Source organism: Mauremys reevesii, linkage group 2 (assembly GCF_016161935.1).
Source record: "Mauremys reevesii isolate NIE-2019 linkage group 2, ASM1616193v1, whole genome shotgun sequence".
Lineage (NCBI taxonomy): Eukaryota > Metazoa > Chordata > Testudines > Geoemydidae > Mauremys > Mauremys reevesii.
Genome location: NC_052624.1, coordinates 113,181,867 through 113,197,071, shown reverse-complemented (window position 1 = coordinate 113,197,071; position 15,205 = coordinate 113,181,867). Strand labels below are relative to the sequence as shown.

The window sequence follows — 15,205 nt, the reverse complement described above, 5'->3', positions numbered from 1 at the left end:
TCTCCCGGTCCAGGGGCAGGAGCAGATCTTACGCCAGCCTGGTCTCTATCTGTAGCCATCCCTCGATGGGCCAGGCCGGCCAACTTGGACATTCGCTCCCACTGGTGCCACAGCAGGTGGAGTGGTACTGAGCGTCATGGCTGGCCGAATGGTACCAATGGGCACTCTGGCCTCCAGCGCAGCCCCCAGTGGGGGCTCACTCGGTGGCCGGAGCTTTGGAAGCACCATCAGCCCCCCACTCCAGACCCCCAAGGAAGGAGTCGGTGCGACGTACGTCCTCGGCTCTGTGCCCGGAGTCCAACCAGGTAGTGGACCCTCCGGTGCCGTCTGACACCCAGAGCACTGCACCAGCCTCTTTGCCCTGCCTGGAGGAGGCAATTGCGGCCCCGCCCTCCTCCATCCCGCAGGAGGACTCTAGGGCCCACCAAGAACTCTTTAAGAGGGTGGCAGCGAGCCTACACCTCCAGGCAGAGGAGATCGAGGAGCCCTCAGGCTCCCTGTTTAACGTGTTGTCACCATCGGCACCGGGTAGGGTGGCCTTGCCTCTCCATGAAGGGATGGCTAAGATTTCAAATGCCCTGTGGCGAACACCGGCCTCATTGGCCCCCATCTCTAAAAAGGCAGAACGCTAGTACTTTGTACCCACTAAAGGGCATGAGTACTTGTATACCCACCTGGCACCCAACTCCCTGGTGTTTGAGTTGGTCAACCATAAGGAATGGCAGGATCAGCCAGCCCCGACCCTAAAAAACAAAGACTCTTGGAGACTGGACTCTTTTGGAAAGAAAACTTGTTCCTCTTCGAGCTTCCAGTTACGAGTTGTGAACCATCAGGCTCTCTTGGGCCGGCTCCCTGCCTAAGTTTGAGGACTCCCTCCAGGAGCACAATAGGAAGGAGTTTAAGGTGCTAGTGGAGGAAGGGACAGCAGCTGCTAGGGCGTCCCTGCAGGCAACTTCAGATGCTGCAGACACGGCCGCATGATCAATGGCCACGGCGGTGTCCATGAAACGGGTGTCATGGCTCCTACTCTCTGGGCTGTCCAGTGAGGCGCAGTCTTCCATGCAGGATTTCCCATTTGATGGGAAAGCTCTGTTTGCAGAGGAAACAGGTACAAGGCTGCATGGCATGGAAGACTCCCGCACGACCCTCCAGACTCTGGGCCTCTATGTCCCGGCTCCAGCAAAAGCTAAATTCAAGCCATGGCAGACTCCCGCCCAGGCTGCTCTCCCGAAGTACGAGGCTGCCCATAAGAAGCAGTGGGACTGTAAGAGATGCCCTCAGAGGCAGTGTCAGCCTGCCCCCGACCCATAGTCTTCCAAGGGCAAGCAGGCAGGGAAAAGGCATTTTTGGTGGGACACTCGGGGGCACCTTGCCAGTCCTCATCAGGGATCCACCCCCAATAAAGCTTCCCTTCTCCAACTGGTTGTGTGCTTTCCTCCTGAGTGCTTGCGGCTGACCTTCGACCAATGGGTCCTCAACACCATCTCCCGGGGTTACATCCTCCAGTTTATTTCCTGTCCGCCCAACCATCCCCCACCCCCATTCTTCTTGGGGGACCCCTCGCATGAAGCTCTGCTTGAGCAGGAGGTGGGGCGGCTCCTAGAACTAGGAGAAATAAAGGTGGTGCCTGAGGAGTTTATGGGCAAGGGGTACTACTCCCATTACTTCCTTACCCCGAAGGCCAAAGGAGGGCTCAGGCCCATCCTGGACCTCTGAGGTCTGAACCAGCATGTGGTGAAGCTCAAGTTCCGCTTGGTCTCCCTGGCCTCCGTCATCCCCTCCCTGGATCCCGGAGACTGGTACACTGCCCTCGACGCGTACTTCCACATCCACATATTTGAGGGGCACAGATGCTTCCTCCATTTCATCGTGGGACAGAATCATTACCAATTCACGGTCCTCCCATTTGGTCTGTCAGCTGCCCCCAGGGTGTTTACAAAATGCATGTCGGTGGTAGCAGCCTACCTTAGACGGTGGGGGGTCTAGATATTCCCCTATCTGGATGATTGGCTTCTCAAGGGCACCTCCCGGTCACGGATGAGGGATCACATGGCGCTCCTTCTGTCCACGTGCACCATGGGCCTGTGGGTAAACAACACTAAGTCCATGTTAGTCCCGGTCCAATGCATAGAGTTTATTGGGGTGCTCCTGGATGCAGAATTGGCCAGGGCCTCTCTCCCGCCAAACAGGTTCGAGAGCCTGAAAGGTCTCAGACTCAGTCACAAGGTTCCCAGTGACAACAGTCAGGATTTGCCTGCAACTCTTGAGTCACATGTCAGCGTGCCCCTACGTGGTCCATCATGCCAGACTCAGGATGGAGGCCCCTCCAGCTCTGGTTGGCCTTGAAGTTCTCCCAGGCCACGGACAGGATGGACAAGGTCCTCACCATGCTGGAATCTGTGATCGCCTCCCTATGGTGTTGGTCCGCCCCGAACAACATGCTCCAAGGGGTCCCATTCAGGGACAGGGTCCCGTCGTTGGAGCTGGTGTTCAATGCATTGGACCTGGGTTGGGGGGCCCACGTGGGGAGCTTTCAGACCCAAGGCTCAAGACCTAGCCCTACATATAAACTCAAGGAGCTCAGGGTAGTGCGGCTGGTGTGTATGGCCTTCCGCTTGCACCTAGAGGGCAAGGTAGACAAGGTCCTCACGGATAACACTGCCTCGATGTTCTATATCAACAGGCAAGGCAGGGCCCGATCCTCTGCCCTCTGCCGTGAAGCCCTCAGGCGGTGGGACTTCTGTATAGCCCATAACATCCATCTGAAGGCCTTCCACCTACTGGGTGCCCGGAACGAGAGGGCGGATCGCTTGAGCGGGGACTTTTCCTCGCAACACGAGTGGTCCCTCCAGCAGGAAGTGGCCCACCAGCTCTTCTGAAGGTGGGGAACTCCCCAAGTGGACCTATTTGCGACTCGGCAGAACCGGTGATCCCCCCCCCCGGTTCTGCTCTGGCGGGGCCCAGGGAGAGGCACTGTCTCCGATGCCTTTCTCCTGTCCTGGTCAGGACAGCTTCTCTACGCCTTTCCCCTGTTCCACCTAATCATCAGGGTCCTGGAGAAAATAGTCAGACAAGGCCCAGGTCCTCCTCATTGCCCCGGCGTGGCCCAGGCAGCATTGGTATGGGACCCTCATGGGCCTGGTGGTAGCTCCACCGTGGCCGTTGCTGCTCCTCCCAGACCTGCTCTCTCAGGACCAGGACCGCCTCTTCTACCCCAACCTAGTGGCTCTTCACCTCACGGCTTGGCTGCTCAGTGGTTAGGTGGAGAGGAACAGACGTGCTTGGATCAGGTTCAGTACGTCCTCCTTGAAAGTAGACGGCCCTCCACTCGACGTGCTTATTTGGCGAATTGGTCTCGATTTTTCTAAGTGGGCGGCGGACCAGGGCGTCTCCCCGGTGACTGCCCCAATCCAGCTTATCCTTGATTACCCCCTCCATCTGAGGACCCAGGGCCTGGCGCCCTTGTCAGTCAGGGTGCACCTGGCAGCCATATCTGCCTTCCACCCACCGGTGCAAGGACAGACGGTATTTTCCTATGCTATGACTGGCTGGTTCCTTAAGGGTTTGAACCATCTTTTTCCGTACTCTAGACTCCCAGTCCCACAGTGGGACCTAAACCTGGTGTTGGCTTGTCTCATCGGGCCCCCGTTTGAACCACTGGCCACGTGCTCCTGGTCTCACCTCTCGTGGAAGGTGGTCTTCCTGGTTGCAATCACATCGCAGGGCCCTGACCTCCAAGCCGCTGTACATGGTCTTTCATAAGGACAAAGTCCAGCTCCGCCCACACCCTGTGTTCCTCCCGAAGGTGGTCTCCACCTACCACATGGGTCAGGACATTTTTCTACTGGTCCTCTCCCCAAGCCTCACACATCCAGTGAGGAGCGCCGTCTCCACATGCTCAATGTGTGGTGGGCTCTGGCTTTCTACCTCGAGCGGACTAAGCCGTTTAGAAATTCCTCGCAACTGTGTATCGTCTCAGCTGAGTGCGCGAGGGACCAGCCAGTTTCCACTCAGAGGCTGTCCAATTGAATCACTTCATGCATCTGTTCCTGTTATGATCTGGCGGGTGCTCCCCCGCCACCCATCATGAGGGCACATTCGACTCTGGTGCAGGCCTCATCGGCTGCCTTTGTGACCCATGTCCCCATCCAGGACATTTGTAGGGCCTTCCCATGGGACCCCCCGAGGGAGGGAGTCCTTGGGCCTGTGACAGCCACGTGGTCTTCGGTTCACACATTCGCCTCACAGTATGCTATTGTCCCTCAGATCAGGGATGATGCCGGGTTTGGCAGGGCTGTCCTCCATCCTGGGAACTTGTGAACTCCTACCCACCTCCAAGAGATACAGTTTGGAATCACCTATTGTGGAATACACATGAGCAATCACTCGAAGAAGAAAAGACAGTTACCTTTCCGTAACTGGCATTCTTAGAGATGTGTTGCTCATGTCTATTCCACATCCCACCTCCTTCCCCTCTGTTGGAGTTGTCTGGCAAGAAGGAACTGAGGGTGGGGGGAGCGCGCAGCTCCCCTTATACCGCACCGGGCAGGCGCCACTCCAGGGGTCGTGGGGGCGCTCCCCCTTATGGGTACTGCTAGGGGAAAAACTTCCAGCACCGGTGCACGTGGTGAGCACGCACACCTACTGTGGAATGGACATGAGCAACACATCTCGAAGAACACCAGTTATGGAAAAGGTAACTGTCTTTTCTCTTGAAGTAGGAAAGATCTGTACTACAGTGCTACTGCAGCACAGAAGCAGTGCTGTAGCTGGGCTGCTGTAGTGTAGACATACCCTTAATGTGTTCAATTTTAGCCTGGGATATGTCAATATGGCTAAATCTCAAAGGCAAGAAGTGTAAATATTGGTCTAAATATTTGGGGATATTAAATTAGGCAAGTGGAAAGGTATATATTTATATCCACTTTAAGAGCTGTAGTTTTTGTTATTAGCACAATTCAAAACAACCTCCATACAAATTAAGCTATGGCAAGTAATTTCCTCTTGCTATGGTCTAATAATTTCATTTTAAAATTAAATTAGTCTGATTTAAAAATCAGAACGTGCCTTGCTATTAGAAAGTGATCTGTGAACTGAAGTTATGCTGTCTGCCTGAAATGCACTTTTATTTAAACTGCCAAAAGGCAGATTTACCTAAATGCCCTTTTGACTAACCACATCTTCACAGTGATTACTCAGACATTCTTCTTAGGAGCTTTCAGAGCTCTTCTAAATGGGTCACTATGGTCTGTGAAGTGTATAATGTATGAAAGTGTCTAAATATATACTGACTTCTTCTTAAAAAGATATTTTCAGAAGCAATAATTTATCAAAGTCTACCCATAGGCACCTCTACAACACACTTTTCCACTCTAGCAAATAAAAACAACCAAGCAAGTCAGCAGCCTGGAAATGTGGTGCACCTTTCATTTTCACTTTTAATCATTTATCAAAACAACACAAAGAATTAATGATAGTTTCAGCTTCAGCTATGAATTTCTGCGCTTTTCATGAATATCAAGCCCTCAAATAACCTTTTCCATAAGTTCTTATTTGTGAATGTTGTTTCATAAATGGGAGAGCAACAGAGAGAAGTGAAGTCCTATTTTAAAATGTGTATTATTTAACTTGTTTAATAGGATATGATATCAGACATGCAATGCTAATGGAGTGTATGCTTGTTTTTGAGGAGGAGGAGTTTAAAGTGACATGTTTTTCTTATGATTTGTTTAAGCTTGATTTGCACAATGCTCATATCACAAAATAAATGTTGTGTGATAGGGTAGGTCATCGTCATCATTTCAAAGAGGAGACCTATGCAATATAATCTAAAGTCACCTTTTGCGTTCAACACTAAGGCTATGTCTGTATTCAAACCACTGCAGCTGCACTAGTGTAGCACTTGAGTGGACACATTCACTACAACAGGGGTAGGCAACCTATGGCACGCGTGCCGAAGGCGGCACGCGAGCTGGTTTTCAGTGGCACTCACACTGCTGGGGTCCTGGCCACCAGTCCAGGGGACTCTGCATTTTAATTTAATTTTAAATGAAGCTTCTTAAACATTTTAAAAACCTTATTTACTTTATATACAACAATAGTTTAGTTATATATTATAGACTTCTAGAAAGAGACCTTCTAAAAACATTAAAATGTATTACTGGCACGCAAAACCTTCAATTAGAGTGAATAATTAAAGACTCGGCACACCACTTCTGAAAGGTTGCCGACCCCTGCACTACAATGATGGGAGGGGTTGTCTCATTATGGTATTTAATCTACCTCCCTGAGAGGCAGTAGCTAGGTTGATGAAAGAATTCTCTGTTGACCTAGTGCTGTCCACAGCAGGGGTTAGGTCCGCTTAACTACATTGCTCAGGGGCGTGGATTTTCCACACTCCTGAGTGATGTAGCTTGGGTCCACCTAACTTTTTAGTGTAGACCTGGCCTAAACTGCTGTCACTCATTTCATTTATGCAAACCGAGTTCACAAATAATTACCCAAATTAGATTACATCTTCAGCTACATCTACACTACAACCAGTACCACAGTTCAGGAATGGAAGTGGTTTTTCTTCTTACTGTAATAAATCCACCCCTTGAGAGGCAGTAGCTAGGCTGACAGAAGAATTCTTCCGTCAACCTAGGGTTGTCTATACCCAATCTTAGGTCAACTTAAATATGTCTCTCAGGGGTATGTGATATTTTTTTCACAACCCCTGAGAAACAGTTAGCTCAACCTAAGTTTTAGGTGTAGTTTTAGGCCTTGTTTTAGACTGGTCCAAGCATTCTGAGAGAAGTATGAGTAGTAGTCCAATTCCTTTAGTTTCTCTTTAATTCTGAAGCCTAGCCAAGTGAGGTTCATTACTGTTAGTGACATTCAAGAAAGCAAGATGAAGCTGTCCTGGGGAGATGCTGCACTGAAAGTCATAATGGGATGAAGGGCAATTCCTTTTATGTAGTATTTGTATGTTGGCTGCTCTTCACTATTGCAGACTGCATCTGTTATCCTTCTCTTGGAGTACTGTGTATCCTTTTTGTAATTTCTTCTGATTTTTGTGTGTGTGTTTTCCCAGGGGGAAATCTTCTAGGACGATTACTTTTGATCAATTTAAAGAAGCTCTTCAAGAACTCTCCAAGAAACGATTTAAAGACAAGAGCAATGAGGAAGCAGTTCAAGAAATACATAAACTAATCGAAGGAAAAGCCCCGATCATATCTGGAGTAACGGTACAGTAGTACTTGAGTAGTGACATACGATAAATCTCACTCTCCTTTCCAAAGCTGTTTCCTTTTAGGAGCCTAAACACTGATTCAGAGACTTCCTTTAAGGTAAAAAAAAGGACCATCGTGATCATCTATCCCAGTGGTGGGCAACCTGCGGCCCGCCGGCTACATGCGGCCCGTCAGGGTAATCCACTGGTGGGCTGCCAGATAGTTTGTTTACATTTGCATGGCGGCGTGCAGCTCCCGGTGGCTGCAGTTCGCCATTCCTGGCCAATGGGAGCTGTGGGCAGCCGTACAAATGTAAACAAACTATCTAGTGGCCTGCCAGCAGATTACCTGCCCACTACTGATCTAGCCTGACCTCCTGCATATTGCAGGTCACAGAATCTTACCCCCCCATTTCTCAAATAGACCCCCAACCTCTGGCTGATTTACCGGAGTCCTCAAATCATAGTTTAAAGACTTCAAGTTACAGAGAATCCATCATTTACTTTAGTTTAAACCAACAAGTGACCCATGCCCCATGCTGCAGATGAAGGTGAAAAAAACCCAGGGTCTCTGGCACTCTGACCTGGGGGAAATTCCTTCCTGACCCCAAATATGGGAATCAGTTAGATTCTGAGCATGTGGGCAAGACCCACCAGCCAGACACCTGGGAAAGAATTCTCTGAAGTAACTCAGAGCCCTCCTCATCTAGTCTCCCATCACTGGTCATTGCAGATATTTGCTGCTGAGGTGAACTTGGCACTGGCAATGAGCCTGCTTGAAATGTTTGTGCTGAAATAAATGGCAACAAAGCTCATGAAATATCTCAGTATCACATTATTACAAAGGGTACTACATAGTCCTGCTATGCTGCTCAGTACCACCCAATAAGAAAAGAAAGTCACAATAGTCAAGAGAGCTCTAGCATGTGATCTGAGCAGAGTAATACTCATAAATTGTGCTGCAAGAAAAACGGGAGTTAAAGACAAGACTTGTTTAACAACTTTAAAAGGTTTTGATTAAATTCACAAAACCAAAAGAAAGCAAAGCCTTAAGTCTTAAAATAAACCTAGCGCACGATATGGGACATGGGAATGTTAAGGGCAGAATTCTCAGCTTTTTTTATGGTCTGTTCTTAAATCTGTTTTCTCCCCCTTAAGACTGAGAGACCCATAATGTTGTTCAGTGTTTTTAATATTGGTAGAGATACAGTTAGCTAGCTTAGTCCCAATAGATAGGTTTTGTGTAACAAAACCAAGTTTTAAAAAGCCTAGTGTTGATAGATTTGTTCATTTTTAATGTCAAGTTTCGTTGCTTTCCTCCTCTCCACCCCATTTCCCTACTGTTGTCACCCAAACAATGTAACATCTGGCCCAGTTACATGGGCTCATTTATTTTCACTATCAAAACTGAGTGAAATGCAAAATGAAATAGCATACATGATAAAAAGTAACATAGGACCAGTTTCTGGAACAGTTTTAAAAACATGCCTAAATTTAAGTATCTGAGTACGCCCGCTGAAGTTAAGTCAATGGGACAATTTACTTGCTTAAAGTTAGGCATGTGTTCAACTATCTTACTGAAACTGAGCCTAGGTCTTTTAATTAAAACTTTAATTTTAAACAGTCTTTCCAAGGAGAGGTTCTGGGACAAATGCCAATACATAGTGAGAGTTTCTGGAGAAGAGAGGCAGATTCAGAGAGAGCAATCTTCATAATCCTTGTAGTACTTACCAGGTTTTTACAGGATCTTTGAAATCTGTGATAACTATAATGATGCTGCAGTTCTAAGGTTCAATTAATTAAGGGCCAAATCTTGTTTCTGTTTGAAATCAGTAGTAACTTTGCAATTGACTTACATGGGATAAGTGTTTCGCCCTTTATTGTATTTGACATCTGCCAAAATTATGTTACATTTCAGCCTCGCTGGAGTGCTTAACCTTGTGAACCATATTAACTAACTCACTACTTACTTTGATCTGTGCACATTCTATAAAGCTTACTCCAGGCCCCTTCTAATCTTTGGTGTTGTCAGTAATTAGGTACTTAAATGAGCAATGGCTAACAATGCACACATACCTGCTTCTTGCATGTGTTGAGGGGTAGTGAGTGGTTTGCAGATGCACAATGTAGCACTATGTAAGTGCTTAGTATTCTCACTGAGATATGCCAGCATAGTAGTGGTTTGTTTTTTTAAACCATTTTATTTATTTTTCACTCTAAACCAATGAAGCTTCAAGAAACCAAGCCGTTTGGATGAGATGAACAGATGCCACCACTGTTTTTTTTTGACATCTCTTTGATTTTTTTCTGTGGTAGGCAGGCAGAATGACTCTCCCCTGCACCTCTCCCTCTTGTACTGGCAAGCTATAGCATAGATAACATAAGCGGGGGGAGAGAGTGGAATTTGGGGAGTGAGGTGGAAGAAAATCAAACCTGGGGAAATGAGGGTGGATTTGAATTAGTTTTTACTACTTATGCAGGACTTCTAAATTGATACATTTAACAGCTATGATCTCATAAGTGAAACTCAGATGGGATCCTGTGGTTCTTAAAATATGCTGTGAGGAGCTCTCCATCATTGCTTTGGGGAGAGTTCTGACTGAGGAGGAACACAGTTTTATTCTGTTCCCCTGAATGTTGAAGGAGGGGTTATAGCATGCCTGTTGTTCTTGGTGACCATGAGGCGTTAACAGATGCAACAACCTATAATATCGTGTAAACCTGAGTTGGAAGCTTTCCACAGTAGTCTGTCTACGAATCTAGTAACTCCAGATACTTTCCTCAACCATCAGGTTTCTAGAATAAAAGCTTATTCTGAGAGTTAGTAGCCAGAATGACATTTAATTGAGATACAAAGTTGTTTGCAATGGCACCCTGAAAGGATTTGATCCCACCATCTCTTCATCCCAGTCTAGTTTAATTTTGAGATTTACCACCGTGCAGAGAGGAGCAATACGTTTTAAGACGTTAGTGGAGAGGCCAGTGAAATGTTTTCCAAGGGTTACTCTTTTGTTTTAGTTTTCTGATGCTTTTGACTGTTCATGTTTTAACTGATTTTGTGTGTGCATTGCAGGGCTGTGCATTCAGTTCTGCTGAAGACAGAATTAATCAGTATTTCTTGGTATGTGTATTTGATGGTCTTTTTAGGCTTCAGGGGGCCATTTTTGGGGCCCAAGTAATATTTTAGGCATATCCCACTATTTCAATTGCTGGATGATGTAAATAATATGAAGTGGGACTCAGATGTTGGTAGACTTCAGTGGAAGATCAAGGGCTTTTGATGGCTTACCTTGGGTTGAGTTTTGGCTGAGATTTTTTTTTTTTTATGGTGGGGCACATCTATTTTAAAGGACTGCCCATTCTTGCTTAGGGAGATCTCTGCTTCAGCAGTGAGATCAACTAATCCTTACTTTCGAGATTGGAAGGTGCTGGGCACAGGAACTCTTGCTATAAGGGTTTCATTTTTTTTCCTTCAGAATGTTTTTAGAATGACAAAATTATTTGTTGGTTGAAATGACTGGAAAGGCAACAGTTGGCAGCCAGATACTAAGATGAGTGGAAATGTTGATCTGTGTTCTGGAATGTGAGCTGCAAAACATTATCAAATGGTTATGCATTGCAAACAGATGTGTTGGAATATTGATTTTTTTGTACAGGGGTTTTCCCTCATGTTGGCAGAAGCGTGGAAACCTAAATTGCAACTGATGGCTCAGATGTTTGGGAGAGTGAAGATAACTGAGTGAAGGGAAGAGAGGTAATTCTTGGGAGTTCAGAGAATCCCATAAATCAATTCCATTCCAATTTTGGTGGTGACAAGAGGTAAGAGGTGTTTTGGGAAAGTGCCTGTGACAAATCAAGATGACCCAGGCTTTGTCATTGGTCTTTTGTGTGTCTCAGCACTTTATCTACCCATTCTACACCAAGCAGCTCCTGATAGTTCAGAAAATGCCATGGGCAGCTGGATTTGGCAATCCAGAATGGATTCTTTGCAGAAGGGCTAGAAGTTTAACTCGGCTCTGCTGGTAAATGCTGGATTCAATAACTTAATTAATCATTTTTTTTTTTTTAAGAGTGGAGCTCTGTTCAGCTTTGTGCCGTTCCAAGTTGGGGTAATTACATGTGCAAATGGGTATTTACCAGATATAGCCTGGATACATAGGTACGTGCATGCACACGCTTTTTTGTGATTGAAAATATTCATTAGGGGGTGGATCATAAAATGGTGTCTTGACAACAAAAGGTCAGATGTATGTGAACTATTGTCTTGAGAATAATTTAGTTAGAGGCGCCGTATAAATAAAAAAATGAAGTGTGGCTAATTATCACACAATTCAAGCAGATGGAAGGGTTGCTAAATTAAAGAGCAGAACTATTTGCCTACTCTTCAGCTAAAACCTATCATTATGAAGGAGAAGATAGGTGGCTGGCTAAGTGGGTTAAGTAGCACTGTATTTAAAGAACCACAGTTAATTTAAATATAGTGCTACATTTTTGTTTTTTTAGGCACAGGCGGGGACAAGCACATAACTTCGTCCCTCTCTTCAAATGTTATGTTATTTACATCAGAAACAAACACTGGCCCAGAGGCCATAAAGCAAGAAGTAAAACTCCTTTAACTTAGCGGGATGGGGAGATCATTTGGGTGCTCCAGTTAAATAGCAGTCCCTGAAGCTTTGAAGGAAAAGGGGAACTTAGATGCTTTGGTCTAAGGGTTGGCTTCTTTTCCAAGTTCTGTCACTGCTGTGACACCCAAGTATCATCCTTTCCAGGCTGCTGGACAACTTAACCCTTTTTCAGAAGAGGAGTTTCCTGTCCACTTCTAGGAGTGGGGGGCCATTTAGGGATCTGGGGCAAAAATCTGTCAGGGACAGTACTTGGTCCTGCTGTGAAAGCAGGGGACTGGATCAATGGCCTTTCCCTTCCAGTTCTATGAGATAGGTATATCTCCATATAATGATGAATGTATTGGGAAGGTGTGATCTACAGACCTGTAATCCCCTCACCAGTAATTGCAAAGCACTGTCTAAAATTCAAGTTGTCAGGCTGAAGTCCTGTTTGCACTCATACCCCTGGCCTATGTGGGATATAAAACCAGTTTACTCTAGACAAAGAGATACATGGTTCAGATTACATAGTAATATTTTAGACTGTAAGATATTTCCTAGATTGTAAACTCTTTGGGCCAGAGATCATACCTTCTGTATTTCGAAAGAGCCTACTCAGAACAAATAAAGGAGTAGAGTGGATAAAGTTGTAGCCCACATGGCAAAACAAAATCAGAAATAAATAAATTGGCCATCATCTCAAACATGCAGGCCATTTACTAATGTGAATTTAAAAGAACTCGTACAGAAGAGTCCATGCAGGGGCAGCTGTTTCTTTGCTCCATACTGTATAGTGCAGATGTGCTACTGAGAAGAGTTAACTTGCCCCCACCTATAGTTTATCCATGGACCAATTGCCAGTCCAGCCCCCATACTTAGTTTTATCCACGGCTGAAGAGACATTTTGACAGAGCAAATTGCATACACAACAGCACATACAGGGAGTTCTGCTGAAATTTGGAACGTCTCATAAGCCATCTGAAGAACCTGCATAAATATCCTACAGGTTTACTTATAACAAACTAGTGTCCATTGGCTCCCTTTCAGCTGAAGGCAAGAGTTCTTCTTTTCCTTGCTTGCATCAGAATAGCAGGGATGAAGAAGCAATATGGGAACTCAGTTTGGTTTTCTGGAGGCTAAAATAAGTCTGTGTAAACAACCACATGCTTGCTTTGAAAAAAATCTTCTCGTTCAGGCCCCCGGCCTTACAGGTACTTTGGATATTTTTTTTTAGTCCAGGCTTAATATAAGAGTAGTTAAGTCAGAAGTCTAAAGTTATTGAAGACCTGTATTTCTATTGGCCTGCTTAACTCTTTTAAATACCTGGATATAAAGAACAGTTGACCTTAACCAAATCATGCTCTGTGGTATCTCCACTGACCTCTGGCAGAAGAGACCTGGAAAGATGAAAGTCCTTGTCTTTGTAGGAAAACAGACCTGCTTGAAAATGTACATCTTACCATGATAGTTTTGTCCACGTCTTCACAATCCCACATTCCACTGCCATTTGTTTCATGGATGTAGAAAAATATTTTATTCTTATATTAACCAAGAATTCATTAGAAGTAAGTGAGTTTGGCCAAAGGAGCATCTTGCATTTCCTAATTCTGTATAGCAGCGAGTCTGAAATTCTCTGGATTGATCTTTTGATAAGAATGAGAAATTCATTCATTAATCACTACAGAGTGAGAGCAAATTAGATTGTGGAACTAAATCTGCCTATGCTATCTGCCTATGTTTTCAAAGACATGGTCTACACTCAACTTCACTATTTCTTTAGTGTTCTGTTAACGTAAACAAAGCAATTAGAAAACTAGTAAGTGTAGTAGAAGTAGTATCGTCTGAGTATTCGTCTATCTGAGCATGTACAAATTTCACAATCTGTGAACATACCTGGACCAAGAAAACCTGGAAGACAAAGAAATGGAAACTGATGCTATTGTATTATTATCTCTAATGTCTTTTGAACAAATCCAAAAGAAATATGAAATTGCCAAGGTAGAATTCTCTGTCTGTTGGATGTTCACACTTCTGGAAGCGTGGTGGACAATCAGTTTGTCTCTTGTGATAACAGAAGGTCAGACTGGCTTGTCATCATCTGCTTGTAATACAAACAAGGGTGGGATTCTTCTCAATACCTTCAGATACAATTGGAGAAAAGACCTACACATTACTCAGTTAATTTGGAGTGAGAGACTGTCAGTCTCCATGGATGCTACTTTTATGTTTCTTTCTTCTTGATTCCCCTGGTGCTGGAACTGTTCTCAATAGATGGCTCTAGCTTGTGATGGAAATGCACATAATGGGTGGGATCACTATTTTCTTTGTTCTAAGATTGTGAAATTGATACTGTTTTGAAGGCTTGTGGCTTGATTTTTCAGAGGTAATGAGCATCCTCATTTTCCAGTGGCTTCATTGGGAATTGTGGTTGCTTGCTGACTTTGCAACAGGAGAGTTTAAAATCATTAGCAAGTTGATGTGAAGGCCTGTAGCAAAGTCCACAGACCTGAATTTATTGGAAAACTAGATCAGTGGTTTTCTAACTTTTTTCTGGGCACCCAGTTGAAGAAAATTGTTGATGCCCACGACCCAACAGAACTGGGGATGAGGAGTTTGGGGTGTGGGAGGGGCTCAGGGCTGGGGCAGAAGGTTGGGGCTGGGAATGAGGGGTTCATGGTATGGGAGGGGGTTCTGGGCTCTGGCCTGGGGGTGCAGGCTCTGGGGTGGGGCTTGGGGCTCAGGGGTTCCAGGTTTCAGGGGGTTTCAGGGCTGGGGCAGGGGACTGGGGCGTAGGGTTGGGGTGCTGACTTACCTCTGGCGGCTTCCAGTCAGCGGTGCAGCCAGGGGGCAGAGGCAGGCTTCCCGGCTGGCCTGGGACCGTGCTGCGCCCTGGAAGCAGCCAGCAGCAGGTCCAGCTCCTAGGCAGAGGTGTGCGACTCTCGCTCACAGGCACTGCAATTCCCCATCCCCTGGTTCCCAGCCAGTGGAAGTGTGGAGCCAGTGCTCAGGACAGGTGCAGCGTGTGGAGCCCCGTGGCCCCCCTGCCTAGAAGCCAGACCCTCTGCTGGCTGCTTCCGGGGCGCAGTGCGGTGTCGGAACAGGTGGGCACTCTAGCCTGCCTTAGCTGGGCAGCACCACTGAGGGGACTTTTAACATCCCGGTCGGTGGTGCTGACCAGAGCAACCCAGCGCCTGACATGCCGCAATTCAGTACTGGGTCATGACCCGAACTTTGAAAAATGCTGAACTAGACGATTAGAGAAATGAGGAAGAGTTGCTAAATTGTAGGCTGTAGCTGTTTTATTACATCTATTGCTGTCTACCACACTTTAGAGAGAGTATTGCTCTGGCACAGAAAACGGGTTTGATCCTTACCGATGAAGTATGGA

General features: G+C 46.1%; 1 protein-coding gene across 6 annotated transcripts in view; it reads left to right on the top strand.

The window, feature by feature from the left end:
- The window catches only part of LOC120398988 (tubulin polymerization promoting protein), a 116,836-nt gene that overhangs the window by 94,720 nt on the left and 6,911 nt on the right, over positions 1-15,205 (top strand). For all 6 annotated transcript variants that reach the window (XM_039526828.1, XM_039526827.1, XM_039526832.1 and 3 more), the window contains one exon: positions 7,076-7,229. In XM_039526828.1, coding sequence (XP_039382762.1) covers positions 7,076-7,229 — 154 coding nt within the window. The remainder of the gene's footprint in view (positions 1-7,075; positions 7,230-15,205) is intronic.